This window comes from Triturus cristatus, chromosome 1_2, assembly GCF_964204655.1.
Source record: "Triturus cristatus chromosome 1_2, aTriCri1.1, whole genome shotgun sequence".
NCBI classification, from domain to species: Eukaryota; Metazoa; Chordata; class Amphibia; order Caudata; family Salamandridae; genus Triturus; species Triturus cristatus.
In genome coordinates this window covers 837980305-838003123 of record NC_140580.1, presented here as the reverse complement: position 1 = coordinate 838003123, position 22819 = coordinate 837980305, and the positions used below count along the sequence as shown (strand labels likewise).

Below are 22819 nucleotides of genomic sequence, written 5' to 3'. Positions count from 1 at the left end.
TACCAGCCTCAGTATCGGCAATCATATCAGTCTTCCTACAGACGGACCAATACATCTGGTTTCTCTCGTCAAGGCGGACGAAAAAGATCACAGAATCAGGGAAGAGACACCTCACGGAAGCAATGATTTCTGCAGGGCGCCTTCCACTCCTTTTCCCCTCCCTGTGGGTGCGAAAATTTCAACCTTTGTGACCAAGTGGCAAGAAATTACGTCGGACCAGTGGGTTCTGGACCTGGTTCACAACGGTCATACCTTAGAGTTTGTCACCAAACCACCCAACAAACCACCCAAGGGACCCCCTCCCCCTCGTCTTCACTTACTATTCAAAGAAGCTTTAACGATGCTCCTCAAGAACGCAATCGAGAAGGTTCCTGCGCTTCAAAAGGGGACAGGTTTCTATTCCCGCTTTTTTCTCATCAAGAAGAAATCAGGGGAGTGGCGCCCAATCTTAGACCTTCGCAATCTGAACAGATTCCTCAAGAAGCAGGGATTTCGCGTGGTCACTCTGGCAGACATTCTAGGTTGCCTCAACGAGGGAGATTTTCTAGCTTCCTTAGATATGGAAGACGCTTACTTTCACATCCCAATACATCCGAAGCATCGCAAGTATCTTCGCTTCACAGTGGCTGGCGCCCATTACCAGTTCAAGGTGCTCCCATTTGGGTTAAAATCTGCCCCAAGGATCTTTACGAAGTGCCTAGCTCCAGTGGCAGCAGTGTTGCGCTCCCAAGGAATCCAAGTCTTCCCGTATTTAGACGACTGGTTAATAAAGGGTCCTTCGGAAAGATCAGTCAAGACTGCCGTGACAACATCTCTTCGTCTGTTCCACTCTCTGGGGCTTACGATCAACAGGAGCAAATCTCAATTACAACCAAAGCAGATCCTTCCTTTTCTGGGCGCTCTGTTAGATACCGTCCGCTGCAAGGCATTCTTATCTCACGAACGGCAGGTTTGTCTTCAAAACTTAGCAATCCGAATTTCCAAAACAAAGTCAGTTTCTGTCCGGATGTTCGCGTCGCTCCTAGGGATGTGCTCCTCTGCAATACACCTCGTTCCTCTGGCGCGGCTCCGCATGCGACCCTTGCAGGAGGAGTTACACCTTCAGTGGCAGCAGGTGATGGGCTCCTTCGACATCATCAGAGTCACTTCAGGCATGAAGAGCGCTCTACGTTGGTGGTCCCATATTCCCAACTCATCAGAAAGGTTTACTTTCATTCAGAAGATTCCAGACTTTGTCCTCACTACCGATGCTTCCATGGAAGGATGGGGAGGTCATCTCCAAGATTTACAGAAACAGGGGAACAAACACATCAACAGTCTGGAATTGCGAGCAATTCTCCTGTCTCTGCAAGCTTTCCTTCCAAGGATTGCAGGTTCTTCGGTTCTGATTCGAACCGACAATACCACCAGCATGTTCTACGTGAACAAACAAGGAGGAACAAGATAAGCAACTCTGTCCACGGAAGCTCAGGAGTTGTGGGAATGGGTCACACTCCACAACATAACCCTCAGAGCAGAACATGTCAGAGGTCTCTGCAATACATTAGCGGACACGCTCAGTAGATCCCAATCAGATTGCCACTAATGGAAGCTAGAGCAGGCTCAAGTGCTCAGAATATTCAGAGCTTGGGGAACACCACCGCTGGATTTGTTCGCCACGAAGGAGAACAAGAAATGCCGCTTCTATGCCAGCAGATACCCTCAACAGGGCTCAAGGGGGAATGCCCTGTCCATGCGATGGTCAGGGATTTGTGCTTACGCTTTTCCCCCGATACCCCTGATACCGAGGGTCATACGCAAGATGAAGTTGGAGGGCTGTCGTCTCATCTTGATTGCACCCAGATGGCCACGCCAATACTGGTTTCAGGAGCTCCTATTGCTATCACAGGACCAGCCAATCCGTCTTCTCCCGACGCCCACAATGCTGTCAAGGAACAGACGTCAGGTTCTCCACCCGGACCCTCAGTCCCTACATTTACACGCATGGCTCCTGACTTCTTAGAGTTTAAGGACCTGGATATCCCTCAAGACTGTAGGGATATATTAACAAAATCACGAGCCCACAGCACGATAAAAACTTACCGTCTAAAATGGAAGCGGTTTTGCTGCTGGTGTGAAGCAAACCAGGTGCACCCGGTGAACGATCCTGCAGAAAAGATACTTCGTTATTTGTTACACCTGGCAAGATCTGGACTTTCTTTCCCTTCAGTCAAAGTCCACTTAGCTGCACTTTCCAGATTCAGAAGGGGTGCTCATGGCCCTTCTCTTTGTTCATCCTCTTTAATTAAACAGTTTATGAAAGGACTATTCCGAGAGTTTCCTCCGGTCAGACTTCCGCCACCGGAATGGGAACTCAACACAGTCTTAATGCAATTAATGAAGCATCCATTCGAGCCCATCCACAAGGCTGACCTAAAATTCCTTACCTGGAAGGTTGCTTTACTTCTGGCTTTAACATCAGCTCGACGAGTGAGTGAAATTCAGGCGTTTACTGTAAAGGAACCTTTTCTACACTTCACTCAAGACTACGTGCACCTCCGAACTAATCCAACGTTTATCCCTAAGGTGCCTTCACAGTTTCATCTTAATGAACCAGTGACGTTAAAAACTTTATTTCCTAATCCATCTACTCCATTGGAACGAGCCTTACATTCTCTCGATATCAAGAGATGTCTTAAATTCTATCTTCTGAAAACAAAGAACCTTAGAATGTCTGATCAATTATTTGTGGCTTATGGCCAAACTACTCTGGGAAAGGCGGTTACAAAATCCACCATTGCCAGATGGATAGCATCTACAATACTTTTCTGCCATGACAAGGCTCACAGGCCTTTGTTGAGGAAACCCAAGGCCCATTCCACGAGGACAGTAGCAGCGTCTACAGCATTGTTTGCTGGAGTGACTCTAGAAAATATCTGCCGTGCTGCGACATGGAAAAATGTCCACACTTTTACAAGACATTACTGCCTCCAAACTACGCATCGTGATGATGCAGCAGTTGGGCAAGCTGTACTACGACATCTGTTTCTTTGAGATACCTTCAGGTACCCTTTTCATATTTTAATATGTAAGATGTTGATATCTTTAATATAACAATGCAATGTGTTACCATAATGATTTGCTTTCATTTTCAATGTTATTGCATTACATGCTATTTTCCTCTTTATGGCTTGCATGTTTTGAAATTGTAGAGTTTTCTCATACCTCTTATTAATAAGCTGTGGATGCAACTTGGGAGTATCAGCACTAGTCTCCCACCATCCGCACCGACTGTATACTTGGTATACTGCTCGCTATTCTGATTCAGGCATGTTAATCTATGAAAGATACCCCAATACTGGATAAGAAAACCAGTTACTTACCTGTAACTACAGTTATCCAGTATTGGTATCTTTCATAGATTCACATGCACCCACCCTCCTCCCCGTAGAGTCAGTTCTATATAATTTGGGACGTTCACTTCCCACTTGTGCTGCGAAAATCTGAGGAGAACTGGCTCTGCTGAGAGGGTTCTAGAAGGGTGCTGGTGTCTGTAGGAGAGTAGGGTCTGCAATCCTATGATCACCCAGATTTTTTGCTTTTGCTTCATTGGTTTACGACTTTCCCTGGCTGTGGGCCTGCCAATCAGACCCACAGCCTAGCTGTTCTCTCTCGAAATTAACACACTTGTACACTAGGTGCATCCACTAATTGGAACTGGGCCGCCTTGTCAGTCCCTGTATCAGCATACCACAGGTATCCAGGGCATCGGTGTACCCAGGGCCTACCAGGGGCTGCAGCATGTATTATGCCACCCCTGGATGGCCGTCCAAATCTGACACAACTGGCTGCACGACAGCTGGGGCAAAGTGGTGTAATCACCCGTTGCTGTAGGTGTAGTATTCCTATACCTAACCCTAGAATGGACACATGGATTCCTATCAGTCACTCCTATGGCAGGCCTTATCAATCCTGAAGGCAGAGTGCGGGGAATCATGTGGGATGGTGCTCTGGCGCGAGCTGAGCCCGTCGACGGCTTACGGTACCAAGTCCTAATAGCCGTTCCATGGTGACGCGTGCCAACTACTTTAAAATGCATTATAATCCTTGCGGTTATTTGCTAACTTTGGCATCGCATCACCCACACATGTCGAGTAAGGTGTCATACGAATGGGAATACGAACCCCTCGCCAATTCTGGCAACGGGGTTAGCATTCCCCCCTTTTAGAGGGGCATGACATGGAAGTAACCTTGAACCCCGGTTAAAAGTTGACTCAAGCCTCAGCATCACAAAATGGATGCTGCCACCAGACACAAGTCTGACCTCCTGCTCCTGGGAGACCTTCCAGCGGAGGGAGCTTGGACAAAGGGTTTCCTGTCGAGGGCGGTGTTAGCACCATCCCAGACAGGGTTTGTGTATCCCAGGTAGGCAGGGTTGAAAGGAAGGTGATTGCAAGTGGCACCCAGGTGCTCACTGTGCATAGCCCGGCTCAAACCAGTTTCGGGGGCAACCCTGCCCCTGGGCTGGGGCGAAGCCGGACAAAGGATAGGGGTGTAACCACCCCCCTCCTGGCCCCACCCATAGGTAGGACCTAGTCACGGGCCAGCCCCTTTTCCTAGAATAAAGGTAGGAGCGAGTCCCCTTCCAGATAATTCTGAATCTTGAATTACTTTCCACGAAAGGAACTCTTGACTTTTTCTGAAGACTCTCCCTTGTGGCTAAGGAGTAGCCACCCTGCACCAGCAGGCACCACCTAAGCGCTTGCGGTTTTCTGTACGTCTCTCCCACGGATCAAGACTGCCCAGCTTGACGAGACCCGGGTTCCCTGCCATCTCTGACCTCTACCTACATCGTCAGCCCAGCTGAGAGTCGTAGGTGTGACGAGACCTGCGGGACCGGCCATCTTCAGAACCTGCACGACGCTTATCTAGCACGCCCACCGAGGGACCCTCGAGTGAGTGTAACTAGGGTTTGAGAAGCCCTAACCCTGAGCAGCTCCAGCACCGAAGTCTGCCTCCCCAGCATCCACGAGATCTGCGTGGGGGCCCTTCCGCTCCTTGCTGTTCACCGCGTTGTCCGGCCACTCGCCGACCGGCTTGTGGCCCTCTTCACGACGCACCACGACAGTCCATCACTGGTCTGGTTGCTCCAGACTGGCTCTTGCTCCCCTTCAACAGAGGAGTACCTCGGACCCTCCTGGTCCACTCCAGACGCCATCTTGACTCCACCGCGTGGGTTTGCCACTGCCAAGACCTGCTGCCCCACTCCCGGGCCCAGCATCGTCGACAGCAGACACCTTCGTGGGACAGCTCGCCCTCCATCCTGGTCGCCGCCGCGCCTCCTGGTCCGAGGAACAGCCGAGTCTGACGTCATCCACTCACCTGGTCGAGGTGACTTCAGCCGGTACCTTCCTGGTACCCACACGATCGCTGGCTAGCGGTTGAGAACTGAGTCCCCTCTGCTTTCAGGTTTCCTTCATCACCGATCCAGGCTTGGATCTCGCTGAACATCGATACTGGTCGCCTGCCAGCAACTTCTTCTTTCAGGCTCCTGAGACTACAACGAGGACTCCCGACATCTTGCCGAACCTCACGCAGCCGCAGCCTCTGGGCTAGGTAACTCGAGCATTTCGGTGCTCCATCGCAGGTTCGCTCTACAAGTGTCCAGTTCCTTTTTCGTTTAGTCCCACTGATCGGATCACTCCGGAATCAGTAACTCCAGACTCAAACTATTCACATTTCGCTGTTAGAGTAGATGGTTTCTCGTGCCCCTCGGGCATTTGTGTAAATTGTGCAACTGAAGTATTTTCATAAGAGTTTTGTAGTGTGCTTAGCTCCCTGACTCATAAAGAGCCAGGGTAGTCTTGTTATAAATAAATATCCTTTATTTTCATAACAACTTGTGTGGTGTCCTTTCACGTGGTGTTCAAGGGGTAAATGTGGTGGTAAAACAGCTGGCTTAACACGCCCTCTAGAGTTTAGCCTAAAGACTGCTCATATCCGCGCTACTAGGATAGCTGGTCTATAAGGTTGACTTACAACCAATCATCAATAAGGGTCGTTTGGAATGATACACAGTGATCACTAGAATAGTGAGCACTACATATCAGGCCAACTTCTCACAGTGTCTGATTGGTTGTTACCAAATTCTTGGTTCTTTTTGCATAATGAGGTAGATAGGCTGCTAAGATATAGGCTTTGGCCTTTTCTTTGGGCCTACTACTACTACTAACATTTTGGCACTACTTTTTTATTTACCGGGGACTCCCGCCTCGGCGACGGGGAATGATTCAGGCATGTGAATCTATGAAAGATACCAATACTGGATAACTGTAGTTACAGGTAAGTAACTTGTTTTCTTCCTTCCTACCACGACCGTAACCGATGAGAATAACCTGGCATGAAAAGACATCCCTTCACCCGCAGCTCCCGAGTCATGAGGTGCCCAACTGGTGGTGTCCAGCAACTCGACCGGCAACCTCCATTGGAAAGCATGGGCTCCCCACACTGTCTAAGCACCCTGAGGCACTTGCGTCGCTGATGGTGTTAAGTTGGTACTGACCTGGACCCCCATTGTCCTTACCTTTACCTCAGTAGCTTACCTCCCAAAATGAAATAAAATAAATGAAATACCAGCATTTGTAAAGCGCACAGCTACCTCCGTAGAGGTGTCCCGGCTTTGGGGGCCGTCAGGAAGATTAAGCGAGCTATTGCCCAGAGTCACATGGTGCTGAGCTAACCTGCCACCGGCGTTGGGGATCGAACTTTGACCGTGAACCCCGTTGACCGGAGTCAGGCACCCTGGCCGCTGCGCCACACCTTCCACTGCCCGTGTGCAGCCACCAACCAAGGTGCCCCTAAGACCCATTGAGTAATATTGCACTCTGCACCTGGCCGCTCTAGTGCTGCTGGTAGTGCACATAGAGTGCTGAACTGAACCTTGCTTCTACCCCCAAAAACTCAGTTACCAAAAAAGTTTGCAAACCTAACGCTTCGTTTTTCTCCATAAGATTGTATAGTGGGCTTCTCTCTGAAAAATGTTCTTTTTGTGTTGAACCAGTTTTATACTGCAGCAAAGTAACTTAGTGTTTTCTGAAGAGTTAACCTGCTTGCTAATGTACTACAATGCCCAAACTGTGTGATTAGTTTGTTTTGTGCAAAAGTAGTAACTAACTAAAAAGTAATTATTAAGTAATTGCAAGTATCCTGAAGAGTTAAGAACTAATTTTGTTGACTGCAAAGTAATTTGTGTGCTCCTACAAAACCAGTACACTCTAACTTGAAACGTATTATTGTAAGTAAAGTGTCAGTTCCCTTCTACTAAGTAAATCTTGGTTCTAGTAATAAAAATAACAAAGTAACAATTTTTTATACAAACAGTTGGTCTGGATTCAGTCTTTGTGTGTGTGTGATATCATTTTTTGCCTGAGTATGTTTATTCTTAACACTACCCTCTGATAAGCCTGACTGCTCAACTACACTACCACAAAGGGAGTAAGGTATTATCTATTTTAGCCTCTGCTATTTCTCTGGGGATCCACTTAATTCTGTGCACAATATACTTTACTTTGGTATAGTATATACAGATCCAGCTTCCTACACTTGCCCTCTTCAGGAAGAAGTTAAAATGACTCATTCTCTCATCTTTATTTCTGTGAGTGGCACTTTAGTTTGTGGTTGAGCAGTTGTTTTTCAGTGTTTATATGTCTACACTGATGAGGGCTCTTTCCATTCCAACAGGAATTTATCAGTTATTATAGGTTTATCCATAAAGCAGGATAGCCTTTTTACGTACAAGTAACTTTTCTTTCAAAGTGTCCCTAAATATGTTCTTGCTGTTACAAACTATTAAGCAATACTACATATAATTCTAATCCAAAGTAAACGGTTTTCTTTTGTGTACTTTAGGTAAAAGGAAAGGGAGCTTCTGGGAGCTTTGTGGTTGTTCCAAATGCTGGTAAAGCAGCCCCAAAATCTAAAGGCCGAAAGGTAAAATATATCTATTAATCTAGAACATGATTGTATGACATTCTTTAACTCTGTAAATATTATGTTGTTCATGATAATTTTAGGGAAGGTCTTTATGTATGTATTTGTTAAATAGCAATCTGGGTGACATGTCTTCGATAGGCATATTCATAAGATTGGCTTGGAAAATATTACAGACCTTCCCTGTCTGTGGAGACTAATGCTATAATTACTTACCGGTAATCCCCATTACTCTTAGTCCCACTCGTCCTCGACCCAGTCATAACTAATGAGGTATTCCACTTGACAGGAAACAAAACAGGAAACGCTTTTAGGCTCCACCCACCCTCCTGTCAGGGGCTATAAGTACATAGCCAGCAAAAAGCACATCCTGACATACCAAGCAACAAAGGCCTGAACAGAGAGGGCGGGTGAGAAGTATGACTGGATCGAGGACGAGTAGGACTAAGAATAATGGGGATTACCGGTAAGTAATGATAGCATTACCTCTATGTCCCTCGTCCTCGACCCAGTCATAACTAATGAGGCATACCAAAGCAAACCCACAAGCAGGCCTTTGGCGCGAACCGAACAGAGACCGAACACAAAAAGTGGAGTGCAGCAGTGGAAATAACTTAATTAAACACACAGAATCCGGTCCGGGGGGGAGGGGGGAGGACAACCCCCACAGCACGCAACACACCACAACTAAAATTGGTCAGGTCAGACAGAGCACAATTCAGACAATAGTGGCGCACAAAAGTAGAATCAGATGCCCAAGTCTCCAGCCGACAGATCTCATCAAGGGAAACCTCATGAAAAGCAGCCCAGGAAGCAGAAACACCCCTAGTGGAACGGGCCTGAACCTCAGAAGGGCAAGGCAAACCAGAGCCCTGTACGCCAGAGAAATGAAAGACTTGATCCAGCGACCCAGAGTAAGACGGGAGGCAGCCTTACCCCGACCAGCCAGACCAAATGTCACAAAGAGAGAGTCTGAAGAACGAAACCCCATAGTGCGGGCAACATAAACAGACAATGCACGTCTAACATCCAGAGAGTGAAGCAGCAACTCAGCAGGCGAGGAAGGAGAAGGACAGAAAGAAGGAAGAATCCACTACTGAGAGCAATGAAAACGAGAACGAATCTTTGGAACAAACCCAGGATCCAAAGAAAGGATCACCGCGTCATCCAAAAAACACAAAAAGGGAGAACAACGCAAGGCGGTGAGCTCACCCAACCGCCGAGCAGAAGTAACAGCAACCAGAAAAGCCACCTTAAAAGAGAGGAATTGAAGGTCCACAGTCTCCAAGGGCTCAAAAGGAGAGGACTGCAGAGCACCCAGGACCAAAGAAAGATCCCAAGGAGGAACCGGAGAACGAGTAGAAGGAGAGGACAGAGAGAAACTCCGGAACAACCAGGAAACCAACAACCCATCCGAAGGCTGGAGCGAAGCCGGATCCCGGAAAGCCCGAACAGCAGCCCACTGCCCCTTCAGAGTAGAAAAGGCATACTTCTTCTGAAAACCATCCAAAAAAAACTGAAGGATAGAAGCAATATTACAAGAGACAGGAGAGCGACCAAGCCCCGAACACCAGGAGGAGAAAGAAGCCCAATGCTTAGAGTAGGAGGACAAAGTGGAACTCCTACGGGACCCTTGCATCACAGTGATGAGGTAATCAGGCAAACCCCAGACTCCAATAGACATCCGTTTAACCTCCAGACCGCCAGGGTCAGAGTGACCAGGAGGGAGGGAGAGGAAGACCTGAGGGGAGACAGGTAGCGGGGAAGAATCCAAGGAGGGCCCACCGCCAGGCTCAACAACAACGGGAACCAGGACCTCCGAGGCCAGTGAGGTAAGACCGCCACCACCCGGACACCCACTCGCTGGACCTTCAGCAAGAAGGCAGGAATCGGGGGGGAGGCGTACAGCAACCAAGGGGGCCACCGAAGAGAACGCTTCCACCCCCCAAGCAACCAACTCCAGAGTCCGAGAATAAAAGAGGGGGAGTTGGGCATCGGCCCGGAAGGCAAACAAGTCCAGCTGGGGAGTCCCGAATCTCCGACAGACCATCCGGAAAATCCTGGAGGAGAGACACAGGGTCAGAGAAGACGGAAACCTGCTTCTCAAGGCATCCGCCACCACATTGTCCACACCCCGGATATGCTGAGCAGAGATGGCCAGAAGATGACACTCAGCCCAACCCGCAATTGCACAGGCCACCAGATTCAACGAAGGACTGGGAGTACTGCCCTGGTGGTTGATGTAAGCCACAGTCACTGAGTTGTCGGACCTCACCAGGACATTGCACCCCAGCAGACGATCCTGGAAGAAACGAAGAGCACGGTCCACTGCTGACAGCTCCTTCAATTGGACGACCGGCGGGACTCCAACCGGAGCCAACGAGCTTGAACAGACCACTTACCCAGAGTCGCCCCCCAGCCGGACGCACTGGCATCAGTCGTCAACACCAATGGAGGCGGCAGGCGAATCCACATCCCCTTGGAGAGATTGGAGGAATCCAGCCACCACTGGAGAGCGGACACCACCTCCAGAGACACCGGCACAGAGAGAGCATAGTCCCGAACTGGAAACGGCACCCAACGTTGAAGATGCCACAGCAGAGGCCGAAGATTAACCCTGGCCCAGGGCACCGTGAAGGCAGTAGCAGCCATATGACCCTGAACCTCGAGCCACTGAGGGAGGGGAGCCGCAGCCCGGGACAACAATCCCCGCAACAGGCACTGAAGATGCCGAAGCCGGGAATCCGGAAGGAACACCTTGCCCAGGATCGAATCGAAGACGGTCCCTATGAAAGTCCTCCGAGTCGCAGGAAGTAGCTGGCATTTCGGAAAGTTCACAAGAAACCCATGCTGCTCTAGCGTATGGATGGTCAAGGACAGGTGCCGAGACAGGACCGCTGGGGAAGGAGCCTGGAGCAGCCAATCGTCTAGGTTGGGGAACACCGACACACCCAGGAGGTGAGGATGGGCCACCAAGGGAGCAACCACCTTGGTGAACATGCGGGGAGCGGACTGGAGACCAAACGGAAGGACACAGAACTGCCAATGACGACCCTCCAGGCAGAAGCGCAGGAACATCTGATCCTCCAGAGCCACAGACACATGAAGATAAGCGTCCTGGAGATCCAGCTTAGCAAACGCCCAGCCGGTCTGAATCAAAGGAACCACCCGCTGCAAGATCTCCATCTTGAACGGGATCTTCCGGACAAACAAGTTCAGGCTCCGGAGATTGATGACGATCCGAAACCCTCCTGTGACCTTCGGAACAAGAAAGATAATCAAATTCTTCCCCAGACCCCACTCCAACCGGGGAAGGGGCACAATCGCCTTCAAGAGCAAAGCGTAAACACCATCCACCAAGGAGCGACGACGGGACTTGTTCAAGGGCATCTGAGTCCGCACCACGCCCGAGGGAGGAGGAAGGGACAAACTCGATCCGATACCCCTGTTCCAGGACATCCAGCACCCACTTATCGGAGGTAGTCAGATGCCAAGCGGGAAGGAACAACCGCAACCTCCCACCAACCTCTGGCGCAACACCAGCGTGACCGACCTCCGGGGTGGCATAGTCCGGAACGCTGCGGCCCCTGTCCAGCATCACGGGAAGGCTTCTTCTGGAACTTCCGGGGGAAACCCGTACCAGCACCTCTCTGGCCCTTAAAGGAAGACTGTTAAAACCTGGAAGGCTGACGAAAAGTCTTGGCATGAGAAAAAGAAAAGTCCTTACGAGAAGGCTACCGACGGAAGGAAAAAGAATGTTTTTGCTCTTTGAACACCTTATGAAGCTTATCCTCAAGAGCGTCCCCAAAGAGACGAGGGCCAGTAAAGGGCAAACGCAAAGCCATGGACCTCTGGGCGGCGTCCATATGCCAGACCTTTAGCAACAAATTCCGACGAGCAGCGATAGAGGAACCACAGGACAAGGCAGAAGCGTGCACAGAATCGAAGGCAATGTCCGAGAGGAATTCGGCCTGACACTCCATGGATTCCAGAAAGTCTGGGCAGCTGCCTCCCTCCTGCATCGTGGCAAACAAAGTCTTGAGCGAGTCAACAGTTATTGAGCGACATAAGCCCCATAGACACCAGAACGGATGGCAAGGTGAGAACCAGCATAAGACTTCCTCAACGCAGAGTCAATCTTCTTATCCACACCATCACGAAGAATGTTATCATCCTCCATAGAAGGACAACCCACCAAACTTGTGACAATGAAATCCACATGCACCGACTCAGGGAAGGATTCCTCCATGTCCTGCAAAGGATAAAGTTTCGACATGAAGCGCGGCATCATAATGTGATCCGGATCCTTCCACTCATTCAAGAGGACATCCATCACAAAGGGATGGATAGGAAGAGAAGTAGCAACAGGTTTCCGAAACTGTGGCAAAACTGCATCCGAGGAAGTACTGGCCACAGCATCATGCAGTAACCCCATGTTCCCACGCACATGGGAAAGAAGGTCAGGCAGCAACTCCTTGGAAACATATTTGCCTTTCAGATCCACCGCCCCAAGGAAGCGTCATCAGAAGAATCGGAAGAAGAAATGTCCGAATAGAGGGCAACGCCCCCACCAGAACGACTCACAGCAGACTTCTTGGAGGACTTCAGATCAGACAAACTTTCCAAAATCAGGCGCTTCAATCTGTCGTCATCCAACCTGGCTTGCTTCACCACAGGGGCCGAATCCCCACTGTCTGCAGGGGAAGAGGAAGAGGATACAGGTGACACATGCTTCCGCTTTTTGTGATGCTTCCCCATCACGAACAAACAGCAAGTGAAACAAACACCGAAGACAGGACCCAGCCAACCAACAAAGGCAGGAACAGAACTGAAAGCGAGGTGGGAGGGGGCGTGGTCAGGACCCAAACATAAATCACCACACTTCACGGACGCCGAAGGCCGAAAAACACACCAAAATGCAGCCCGAAAAGGCAGGGAGCACCACGGCGGTACAGCGCAACCAAAGCCCACCCAGGCGCACCACACCGACAGTGGGACCCAGGCAAGCCGAACGGAGCACTCGGAACCTAACCCGAGTGTTCTTGAGGAATTAGCTGCACACGGAGCGCTCAGATCCCACCCCGGGCGCTCCTTAAAAAGGCCGCACCAGATCGGCCCTGAAGCACTCTGGGCCAAACCAGAGTGCTCCTGAGGCCGAGTGCACCCAAGAATGCAGCCTGCACACGGAGCGCCCGGTCCCCATCCCGGGCGCTTCGCAAGGTCCGCGTCTGAGCGGAAACAGGCAGAAACGATCACAGAGCGCCAGGAGGTGGAAAACACCCGGTGACAGCAAGAGCCGATCCCACCAGAAACACCAGGGACACGGGAACCAAGAGCTCAAGCCGCAACCATCCGAGGCAAAGAGAAGGCACCACAACAATCGGTAGGCTCCAGCGCAGCAGGGAAGGACTCACCCGACAGCAGGATCCCAGGAAACCAGCGCAGCCCAGCAGAACCGGCAACCTGGAGCCTGAAGGAAGCCAAGCAGCCCGACTCAAGGAGCTCCCACGAAGGTCCACGAGCGCCCCCAGAGCCCAGCAGAGGAGGAAAGTACAGGACAACACGAAGCAGGTAAGTGCCCATCACCTACCCCAGTGTCCCCGTCCGGTCCACTGACCGGAAACAAAACAGGATGTGCTTTTTGTTGGCTATGTACTTGTAGCCCCTGACAGGAGGGTGGGTGGAGCCTAAAAGGGTTTCCGGTTTTGTTTCCTGTCAAGTGGAATACCTCATTAGTTATGACTGGGTCGAGGACGAGGGACGTAGAGGTAATGGTATAGCAGTGAATTAGTAGTCTATGTACAGAGATCTTTTTAGGTCTCGCCTGACATAGTACGCATGCGCTACATAGTGCGCATGCACTGCTCTGCGAGACATTTAGTAAGGGCTTTAAACTTTGAAACACACGCTCCTGTGTGTGCTTTTGTTTTCTTCATCTGCTATTGGCCTTTGCATGCGCCTTTCTAAGAAAGACACCACTCAATTGGCCAAAGGCGGGTGCATGTACCGCCTTCTCTCTGCCCTGGCCTAGGTTCCGCGGGAGCGAGCACGGCTTTCCTCCCTCGTCATGCTCATTAAGCACAGCGTGCACTTTCAGCTCCAAACGCGGTCGCTTTCACTTTCGCGTACCGCGCTTGTTTTATTTATTTACTAGAGCTTCGTAATGCCTTTCTGCACAGAACAACCCTCCCACCTCGCAAACATCAACCAGAGCGATGCTGTGGCTTGTTTCTTTTCTTTGTGAGCCACTCTCACTGCAGGCACAACGTATTTTTTTTTATTAACGGAGCATTGCGCTTTAATGCGCTTTAAATTTTAAATGCAGTACTGGGCTTTACAGAGCCCTCATTGCTGTGCGTGCGCTACATGAATGGATATAATAGGCTCTTGCTCTACAAGGTCTGCTGGCTGTTTTGCAAATTCATACAGCGCAAACTGAACTCGGAGTAGTAGAGACCTTTACAAGGCACCCAGTTATATTACACAAGAGCACTTTCACACAGGAACACATTGCCTTTTAGAAGGCACGGGAGATTAACTAATTTGCCCAGAATCACACATTGGTAAGCCAACGCCTTGGCTCGAACAACACCAGCTTCCGCACGCGATCATCATGCGTGATTAATCAGTTAATCGCACGCAATCATCATGCGTGATTAATCTCCTCATGGTCCCCCTGTTTACTAAAAACGGAGTGCTAAGGAACATTCACATGCGCTATAAGAAGGGACCACCCCGCTAAATCTGTTTCGTGTTCTATCTACTCGCCGTTTTTTGTGTCTAATATTTGGCCTCGTTCTGCTCTCCCATGTGCCCCCTTCGAGATCCTCCTCTCCATCCGCATTCTGCCAGCACCCTCTTACCCAATAGTCGTGCACTACCACCACGTCCACCACCTCCACGTCCACCACCTCCACGTCCACCACGTCGTCCACCACCACCACGTCCACCGCCAACTCCACCACCACCACCACCTTCACCACGTACACGTCCACCTCCACCACCACGTCCACCACCCGTGACCGGTAAAGTGTCACTTTAGGGCAGGGGTAATAGGAGTGTCAACCCTGGCTGTACATGGGACATTTAAGGATGCATTGGGTTCGAGAAGACGGGAATAGGGGCTAAAGGTATTATACCAGACCCAAGATACATTTGAAAGAGGCGCAATGTCACAGGGGCTCCTGTAAAAGCACTCGCAGCATCTCTACCTCACAGTGGCATACCTGCAAGAGCCACTCACTTAAACAAGCATTGGCATAGCCAATAGGCCTCGCCTTTGGGACCTTATAAGTGGATAACTAAACACTTATAAAGTTCCAAAGGCGAGACCTATGGCTATGCCAATGCTTGTTACTTCTATCCTTGCGGTGAGAATACCTACTGGCCAGCATATACCATGCTTTATTAGAGCTGTGCTAGAATTAAAAGATTTTTTTTTTTTTTTTTCACCTACCCAAGGGAAATCTATTTTCTGTCCTATTCCTTTTCTTGTACTGGTCTGTAAGTCTGCACTAGTTATATAGTTTGAAAACATTATGAAAAGCGGTGTTTGGCACATTGGGCACTGTGAGAAAGTGGCTCTGTATATTCTGTTCCCAAATAGGTACATGGTGTACAGAGTCCACAGTCTCCAGAGGTTTGGCAGAGGCTAAAGTTAGTTCTCTTCCAGGGGTATCCTCATCAAAGTCATAAGCATTAGAATATTCCCGCCCATGTGCGGGATCCCGGAAACAGTATATTATATGTGCCCCACATATATATATCCATACATATATACCTATATGTATACACAAGCAATTGCAGCCCATAACAACCTAGAGCTGAACCATGCTGTAAGGAATTTCCACTACACATAAGAAAATAGCATTATAAACATGAGAAACAACATTATAACTTGTTTGGAAACTGTTTTAATGCTTAGAAAACAGCAGAAATTCTTAGAAAACACTGAAAGCATAGGAAGCTCCCAGGCTGCATTGCAAATACCCAGTCTAAAAAGACTGAAAAGCTAACTCATAGCTGCATAGCAAAAACTGACACCGTGCCTTTAAGGCACACCTGACCCCCACCTTCCCATCATGCCTCAGGGGTGGCAGTTAGGTCAGTTGTTCTTTCCGGCTCCTTCTGGAAGGATCCTGGCAACAGAGCTCCACTTTTTTCTGAGTTTGTCAGAAAATATTGTCTGTTTTTCAACTGTTTTTTCCCTTACTTCGACGTTTTTCATCTAAGTCAGTAAGAGGCTGCCTTTTTTAGGCTTTTTTGGGCATTTTTTCCATCTTAAAATGCCTTCTCTTTTCGATCCTTGCCCTGCCTGTGGCAAGAAAAAGGCCAGGACTGACTCTCATAGGGTCTGTATCCTGTGTCTACCGGAGGATCATGATTCCAGCACATGTCCTCACTGCCAGAGCCTGTCCAAAAGAACTTTGAAGGACAGAGAGCGAAGTCGCGCTTATGGCCTGGCACAACCATCCAGAGGCCGATCTCCGGTGAGGAAGGGCTCCAAGAGGCATAAAGATTCATCTAGAAGCAAGTCCTCTCGTCCTTCCGCCTCAGCGTCGGGCTCGGCGCTGAGAAAAGATGTTCCGGTAGGTCGTGTTTCGAAAAAGAGGTTCTCGACAGCGGGCTCGCCGTCGAGAGCAGGTTCGACGTCGAAGTCCAGACCGCCATCGTCAACTCGGCGACGATCGGCGTCGAGATCCAGAGCCTCTCCGCCGTCGTCAACCCGGCGACGTTCGGCGTCGAGAGACACCACCCCTCCGCCGTCGTCAACCCGGCGACGATCGGCGTCGAGGAGCAGGGAACCTCCGCCGTTGTCAACCAGGCGACGATCGGCGTCGAGGAGCAGAGAGCCTCTGCCGTCGCCAACCCAGCGGCGTTCGGCGTCGAGGAGCAGGGACCCTCCGCCGTCGACATCTCGACGTCGATTGGCGTCGAGGAGCATGGACCCTCCGCCGTCGTCAACCAGGCGACGACCGGCGTCGAGGAGTGTCACCCCTCCGTCGTCGAGGGCACCATCCCCTCCGTCGTCGAGGCTCCATCGGCGTTCGACGTCGAGGCAACAGGATCCTCCGCCGTCGTCCTCCAAGCGGCGTTCGGCGTCGAGGTTGGCATCCGTGTCGACGTCGAGAGTGGCAGCATCTCCGCCGGCGTCCCCGCGGCGTTCGGCATCGAGGGAGAGAGGGCCTCCGTCGTCGGCTTCACATCGCCGCTCGACGTCGAGGCGGCAGACTTCGCCCACTGAACATGGCCGCCGGTCCACATCGAGACGGCGTTCGACGTCGAGAGAGTCCCGGCGAGAAAGGAGACGACACCACGGATCGACGTCAAGACCGCGCTCGACGTCGAGACAGGCCTCGGACAGGTCGGTGGTCCTGGTGACAGAGTCGGCGTCTCGCCATTCCTCCTCCCACTCAGGGGCCTCTCCACGACCGGCAAATACACGAGAACCTGCAGTTCAACCCCGTAGGTCTTCTCCTCAGACTCAGACCATTAATCTGTCGCCCAGATGGCTACTGCCAGCACATCATTGGCAGGACTCAGGGCCTACAAGGAGGATGCGGGAATACATCAGTCCAGTGCATGATTCTCCGCTGCAACAGCTGGTGGCGGCTGTGGACAGAGCTAGTCCCCCCAGGCCAGCACGTCAGAGATCTCCGGACGACAGGCGACGCAGATCGCGCTCCCCCAGACGGGAGGAGCGTTCACCTGGGTCACGGGCTCGTGATCATCGCCGGAAGCGCAGAAGGACTCCATCATCGTCCTCTTCCTCGTCCTCCAGGTCCTCCATCAGGGACTATTCTCCCACGCTCTCGGGCAGCCCAGTGTCCAGGGTCTCGCCCGTAGACGACATCAACACCTACCAGGAGGTGTTGCAGCGGGGAGCACAGAAGCTGGGGATTGAGATGTCAGTCCCCCAAGTCACCACCTCGGTGATTTTTGAAACACTTCACCAAAAGTCTGCCTCTCGTCCGCTGCTGCCTTTGGTCCCAGGAATCATGGAACCAGTCATGGACACTTTTCTCACCCCGGCGACTGTCAAAGCCGTTCCGGCTCGTATCCTGAAAAAATACAAGCCAGCTACCTCTGACCCCGTCTTTGTGAAGATAGACCCACCTGCGGACTCCGTCATAGTGGCAGCTGCAAGGAAGGGTCAGACGGCGTCGGCCTCCTCTTCCGTCCCTCCAGATAAGGAGAGCAGAACCCAGGACTCATGGGGACGCAGGGCCTGCTCTTCTGCGGCGGCGGCCCTCAAGATCTCCAGCGCGGCGGCGCTTCTGGGCAGGTACGACAGGGCCCTCTGGGACTCGATGGAGCGTTTCAAATCCAAGCTCCCCAAGGAGGACCAAAAGGACTTTGAGGAGATTGTTACTGAAGGGGCACTGGTGGCTAATCAGTCGATTAGCGCAGCGGCGGATGGTGCGCTAATCTCAGCCCACTCTTACACACACGGCGTCTGCGCCAGGAGGTCGTCCTGGTTGCGTCTGACAGGGCTCAAGCCAGACGCACAGCAACGGATTTTAAACCTCCCGTTCTCTGGCAACTCCCTCTTCGGCACTCACACGGATGAGGAGATGGGGCGCATGAAAACTGAGCTGGACACCCTCAAAGCCGTGGGCTTGGAGAAGAAAAAGGAATTCAAGCGCCGTTTTCGACCCACCCAACGCAAGGGGCCTCAACAGAGGGTTCAAACCCCTCAGTGGTCTCAGAGCAAACCCCAAGGGAAAACCCAGTTTCGAGGCGGAAAGTCTGGCAGGGGCAGAGGTGGACACCAGCATCAGTCCTCCACTACCACAAGAGGAGGAAAGTCATGAGCTGTGGCTTCCTCTACGGCCGTTGCCCACTCCAGTGGGAGGAAGTGCGTCACAACATCTAGCAGAGTGGGACAGCATCACGAAAGATCGCTGGGTGCTCAATATACTGCGTCATGGATATGCGCTACGTTTTCGAGCGCGTCCCAGAGACATCCCGCCAAAGAGGTCCCGTTCTCACCACCTAAACCTGCTCAAGCAGGAGGTGAGGTCCCTTCTGCAAAAGCAAGCCATAGAAAGGGTTCCTCCTTCGCAGGTCGGAAAAGGAGTGTACTCCCGGTACTTCCTGGTGCCCAAGAAAGATCAAGAGCACAAGTTTCGGCCGATTCTGGACCTTCGTCTCCTAAACAAAGTCATCGTCAAGGAGAAGTTCCGTATGTTGGCGCTTCACCAAATATGTCCACATCTACAAGTCGGAGATTGGATGTGTTCGGTGGACCTCCAAGATGCGTACTTTCACATTCCAATAGCGAAACATCACCGCAGGTACCTGCGTTTTGTGGTTGGAGGCAAGCACTACCAGTACAAAGTGCTTCCATTCGGACTCAAGTCGGCCCCGCGAGTCTTCACCAAATGTATGGCAGTGGTGGCGGCCTGCCTACACAAGCAGGGTCTCTTCGTCTACCCGTACCTGGACGACTGGTTACTGAAGGCTCCAACCCAGCAGCAGGTGAAGAAAGACTTCCAAATCTGTCTGAGACAGTTGCACGCTCTCGGCCTTCACGTCAACATGGCAAAGTCCGTGCAGCAGCCCACTCAGTCCATCCACTACCTTGGCTCCGTTCTGGACACAAGCGTGGGAAGAGCGTATCCTTCGGAGGAGAGACTGTCTTCAATGAAGAGAAAATGCAGGCTTATGCAGCGGATGCGGAGGCCGTCAGTTCGGCAGGTAGCATCTCTGCTGGGTTCCATGGCGTCCTGCATTTTTCTAATTCCCCACGCCAGACTGCGAATGAGACCTTTGCAGCAAGCTCTGGAGGACCAATGGGATCAGTCCACGGGCCGTTGGGGAGATCGAATCTCTCTCTCCCAGGTAGCGAAATCTTCCCTAGCATGGTGGACTCGTCAGAACAATCTGCTGGTGGGAGTCCCGTTTCACCAGCCACTTCCGGTGCAATCAGTGGTGACAGACGCGTCGCTACAAGGATGGGGGGCACACATGGGGTGCCTCCAGATACAAGGTCTGTGGTCTGCAAAAGAACAGGGCTACCACATAAATATGCTAGAGCTTCGAGCAGTCCACCTTGCTCTAAAGGCGTTCCTCCCAGCAATCGAGACCGACTCAGTCCTGGTGCAGACCGACAACACCACGACCATGTTTTACCTGAACAAACAGGGCGGGACTCGGTCACGCCCCCTCTCCCTGGAGGCGCAGGCGATCTGGCACTGGCTGCTCGCCCGGAACCTCTCGGTGGTGGCAGTGCACCTTCCAGGGGAGTTGAATATCAAGGCAGACGCACTCAGCAGGCACTTAGAAGATCAGCCCGACTGGGTGCTGCACGACGACGTGGTGGCGGACCTGTTCCGTTGGTGGGGTCGTCCAGACATCGATCTGTTTGCAGACGACGAAAATTCAAAATGCCACGCCTTCGCGTCCAGATTCCACCGTCCAGGGACCAGGGGGAATGCTCTTTTGATGGACTGGTCAGGGACATTTGCCTACGCCTTTCCGCCCCTGCCTCTGATTCCGAAGGTGGTATCCAAGCTGCTCAGATCCGACATGAAGATGATCCTCATAGCTCCGGACTGGCCGCGCCAGTGGTGGTACCCGGACCTTCTTCATCTCTCAGTTCGACCTCACAGGCGGATGCCTTGCAGGCCGGACTTGCTGTCCAAGATGGGCGGGAGGATTCGGCATCCCAACCTTCCCTCACTGAACTTAACAGCATGGCTCCTGATGTCCTGCAATACGGACATTTAGGTCTACCGCCTGACTGCATGCATATTCTCAAGGAAGCGAAGCGACCCTCCACAAGAGCGTCTTATGCGTTTAAGTGGAAGAGGTTCTTCATTTGGTGTAGGGAGAATCACCATGATCCTACAAAGGGGCAGGAGGACGTCATCCTTCCGTACCTCCTTCACTTAGCTAGATCAGGCTTGAAGTATGCATCCATCAGGGTCCATTTGTCTGCCATTACAGCTTACAGGAGGTCTCCCAGTCAACCTTCTTTTTTCCAGATGCAGGTGGTCAAGGACTTCTTGCAGGGGTTGAAGAAAGTTTACCCCCCTGTTCGAAACCCTTCGCCTCCGTGGGAGTTGAACTTAGTGTTATCCAAGTTGATGGGCCCACCTTTTGAGCCGATCCACAAAGCTTCTTTACAGCATCTGTCGTGGAAGGCCGCTTTTCTGGTAGCCATTACATCGGCACGCAGAGTAAGCGAAATCCAGGCTCTGTGTACTAAAGAGCCGTACACAGTTTTTCACCAGCACAAAGTGGTCTTAAGGGCACATCCATCCTTTCTCCCTAAGGTAGTGTCTGATTTTCATATTAATCAGTCCATTTCTCTGCCATCCTTCTTCCCGAATCCAGCGACCCCGGCGGAGCGGTCGCTCCACTCCTTAGACCTCAAGAGGGTACTTAAATTCTACCTGGCAAGTACCAGAGGCATTAGGAAGACGGACCAGCTGTTTGTCAACTATGGCTCCATGAGAACAGGCTTCCCAGCGGCTAAACGATCCATTTCCAGATGGATTGTTTCCTGCATTACCCTAGCCTACCAGCTGGCGAAAAGGCCCTTACCTTTGGCCCCTAAGGCTCATTCTACTAGGGGGAAAGCGGCCACTGTAGCTTTCTTGCATGACGTTCCAATGGCAGAGATCTGCAAGGCGGCCACTTGGAAATCGGTCCATACCTTTACCAGGCACTACTGCCTCGAATCCGATTCCAGGGCGGATGCCCAAGTAGGCCAAGCCTCCTTGAGGAACCTGTTTGGGTAGCTGAGCTATCTGAGCATACTGTTCCTTCTCTGTTTTTTTCTTTCCTTTGCCCGCAGGGGGATGAGGTGAGGCTCGCTATTCTATTCTAATGCTTATGACTATTGATGAGGATCCCCTGGAAGAGAAGGATTAGTTTCTTACCTGTAATCCTAGTTCTCTTCCAGGGGTATCCTCATCAAAGTCATAAGCAACCCTCCCGCCTCCCCGGGCAAAGGTGTGATAGTTTTCAGAGGTTATTATTTTTCTTTGTGCCATGACTTTTCAGTCTCCGCAAAGAACAACTGACCTAACTGCCACCGCTGAGGCATGATGGGAAGGTGGGGGTCAGGTGTGCCTTAAAGGCACGATGTCAGTTTTTGCTATGCAGCTATGAGTTAGCTTTTCAGTCTTTTTAGACTGGGTATTTGCAATGCAGCCTGGGAGCTTCCTATGCACACGCATGCCCCTATCCAGCTACTTCACAGACTGTCCTTCACGGTAAACCACGCAAAGTCCCATCTGCAACCGTCCCACGTAAAACAATACCTCGGTGCCACCATAGACGCCTCAAAAGCACTAGCCTACCCCAGTCCGGCCAGAATCACAAGCATTCAGGCTCTACGTGCAAAATTTACAGCACAACACTCCCTTCCAGCTCGAGTGTTTATGCAACTAATCAGGATGATGGCCTCTTGCATATCCATAGTACCTCACGCAAGACTCCAGATGCGTCCTCTCCAAGAGTGCTTAGTGCGCCAATGGAACCAGCCCTACCAGCCTGTCTACCTTCTTAGGAATCCCCAATGGAACCAGGCCCAGGGTTAATTAACAGATCTGGTGTTGGTAGACGGTCGTACCCATCGCTCTCTGCAGTGGTGGACCATCAAAAACCTTTCCACAGGGCGACCGTTCCTGGACACGGTTCCTCAGATAATACTGACAACGGACGCATAGCTCTCCGTCTGGGGAGCTCACCTGCTACATCACACCATGCAGGGCAGATGGACACCTCAACAAAAGTTACTCCACATCAACCATCTGGAGTTACTAGCGATATTCTTAGCCCTGAAATCCTTCCAAACACAGATTTCAGGCAAGGCAGTCCTAGTCCGCACAGACAACAT

At 51.3% G+C, this 22819-nt stretch overlaps 1 protein-coding gene across 2 annotated transcripts in view; it reads left to right on the top strand.

Moving 5' to 3' along the window:
- HP1BP3 (heterochromatin protein 1 binding protein 3) overlaps positions 1-22819 on the top strand; it is a 784108-nt gene that overhangs the window by 377126 nt on the left and 384163 nt on the right. For both annotated transcript variants that reach the window (XM_085608963.1, XM_085608964.1), the window contains one exon: positions 7888-7968. In XM_085608963.1, coding sequence (XP_085465089.1) covers positions 7888-7968 — 81 coding nt within the window. The remainder of the gene's footprint in view (positions 1-7887; positions 7969-22819) is intronic.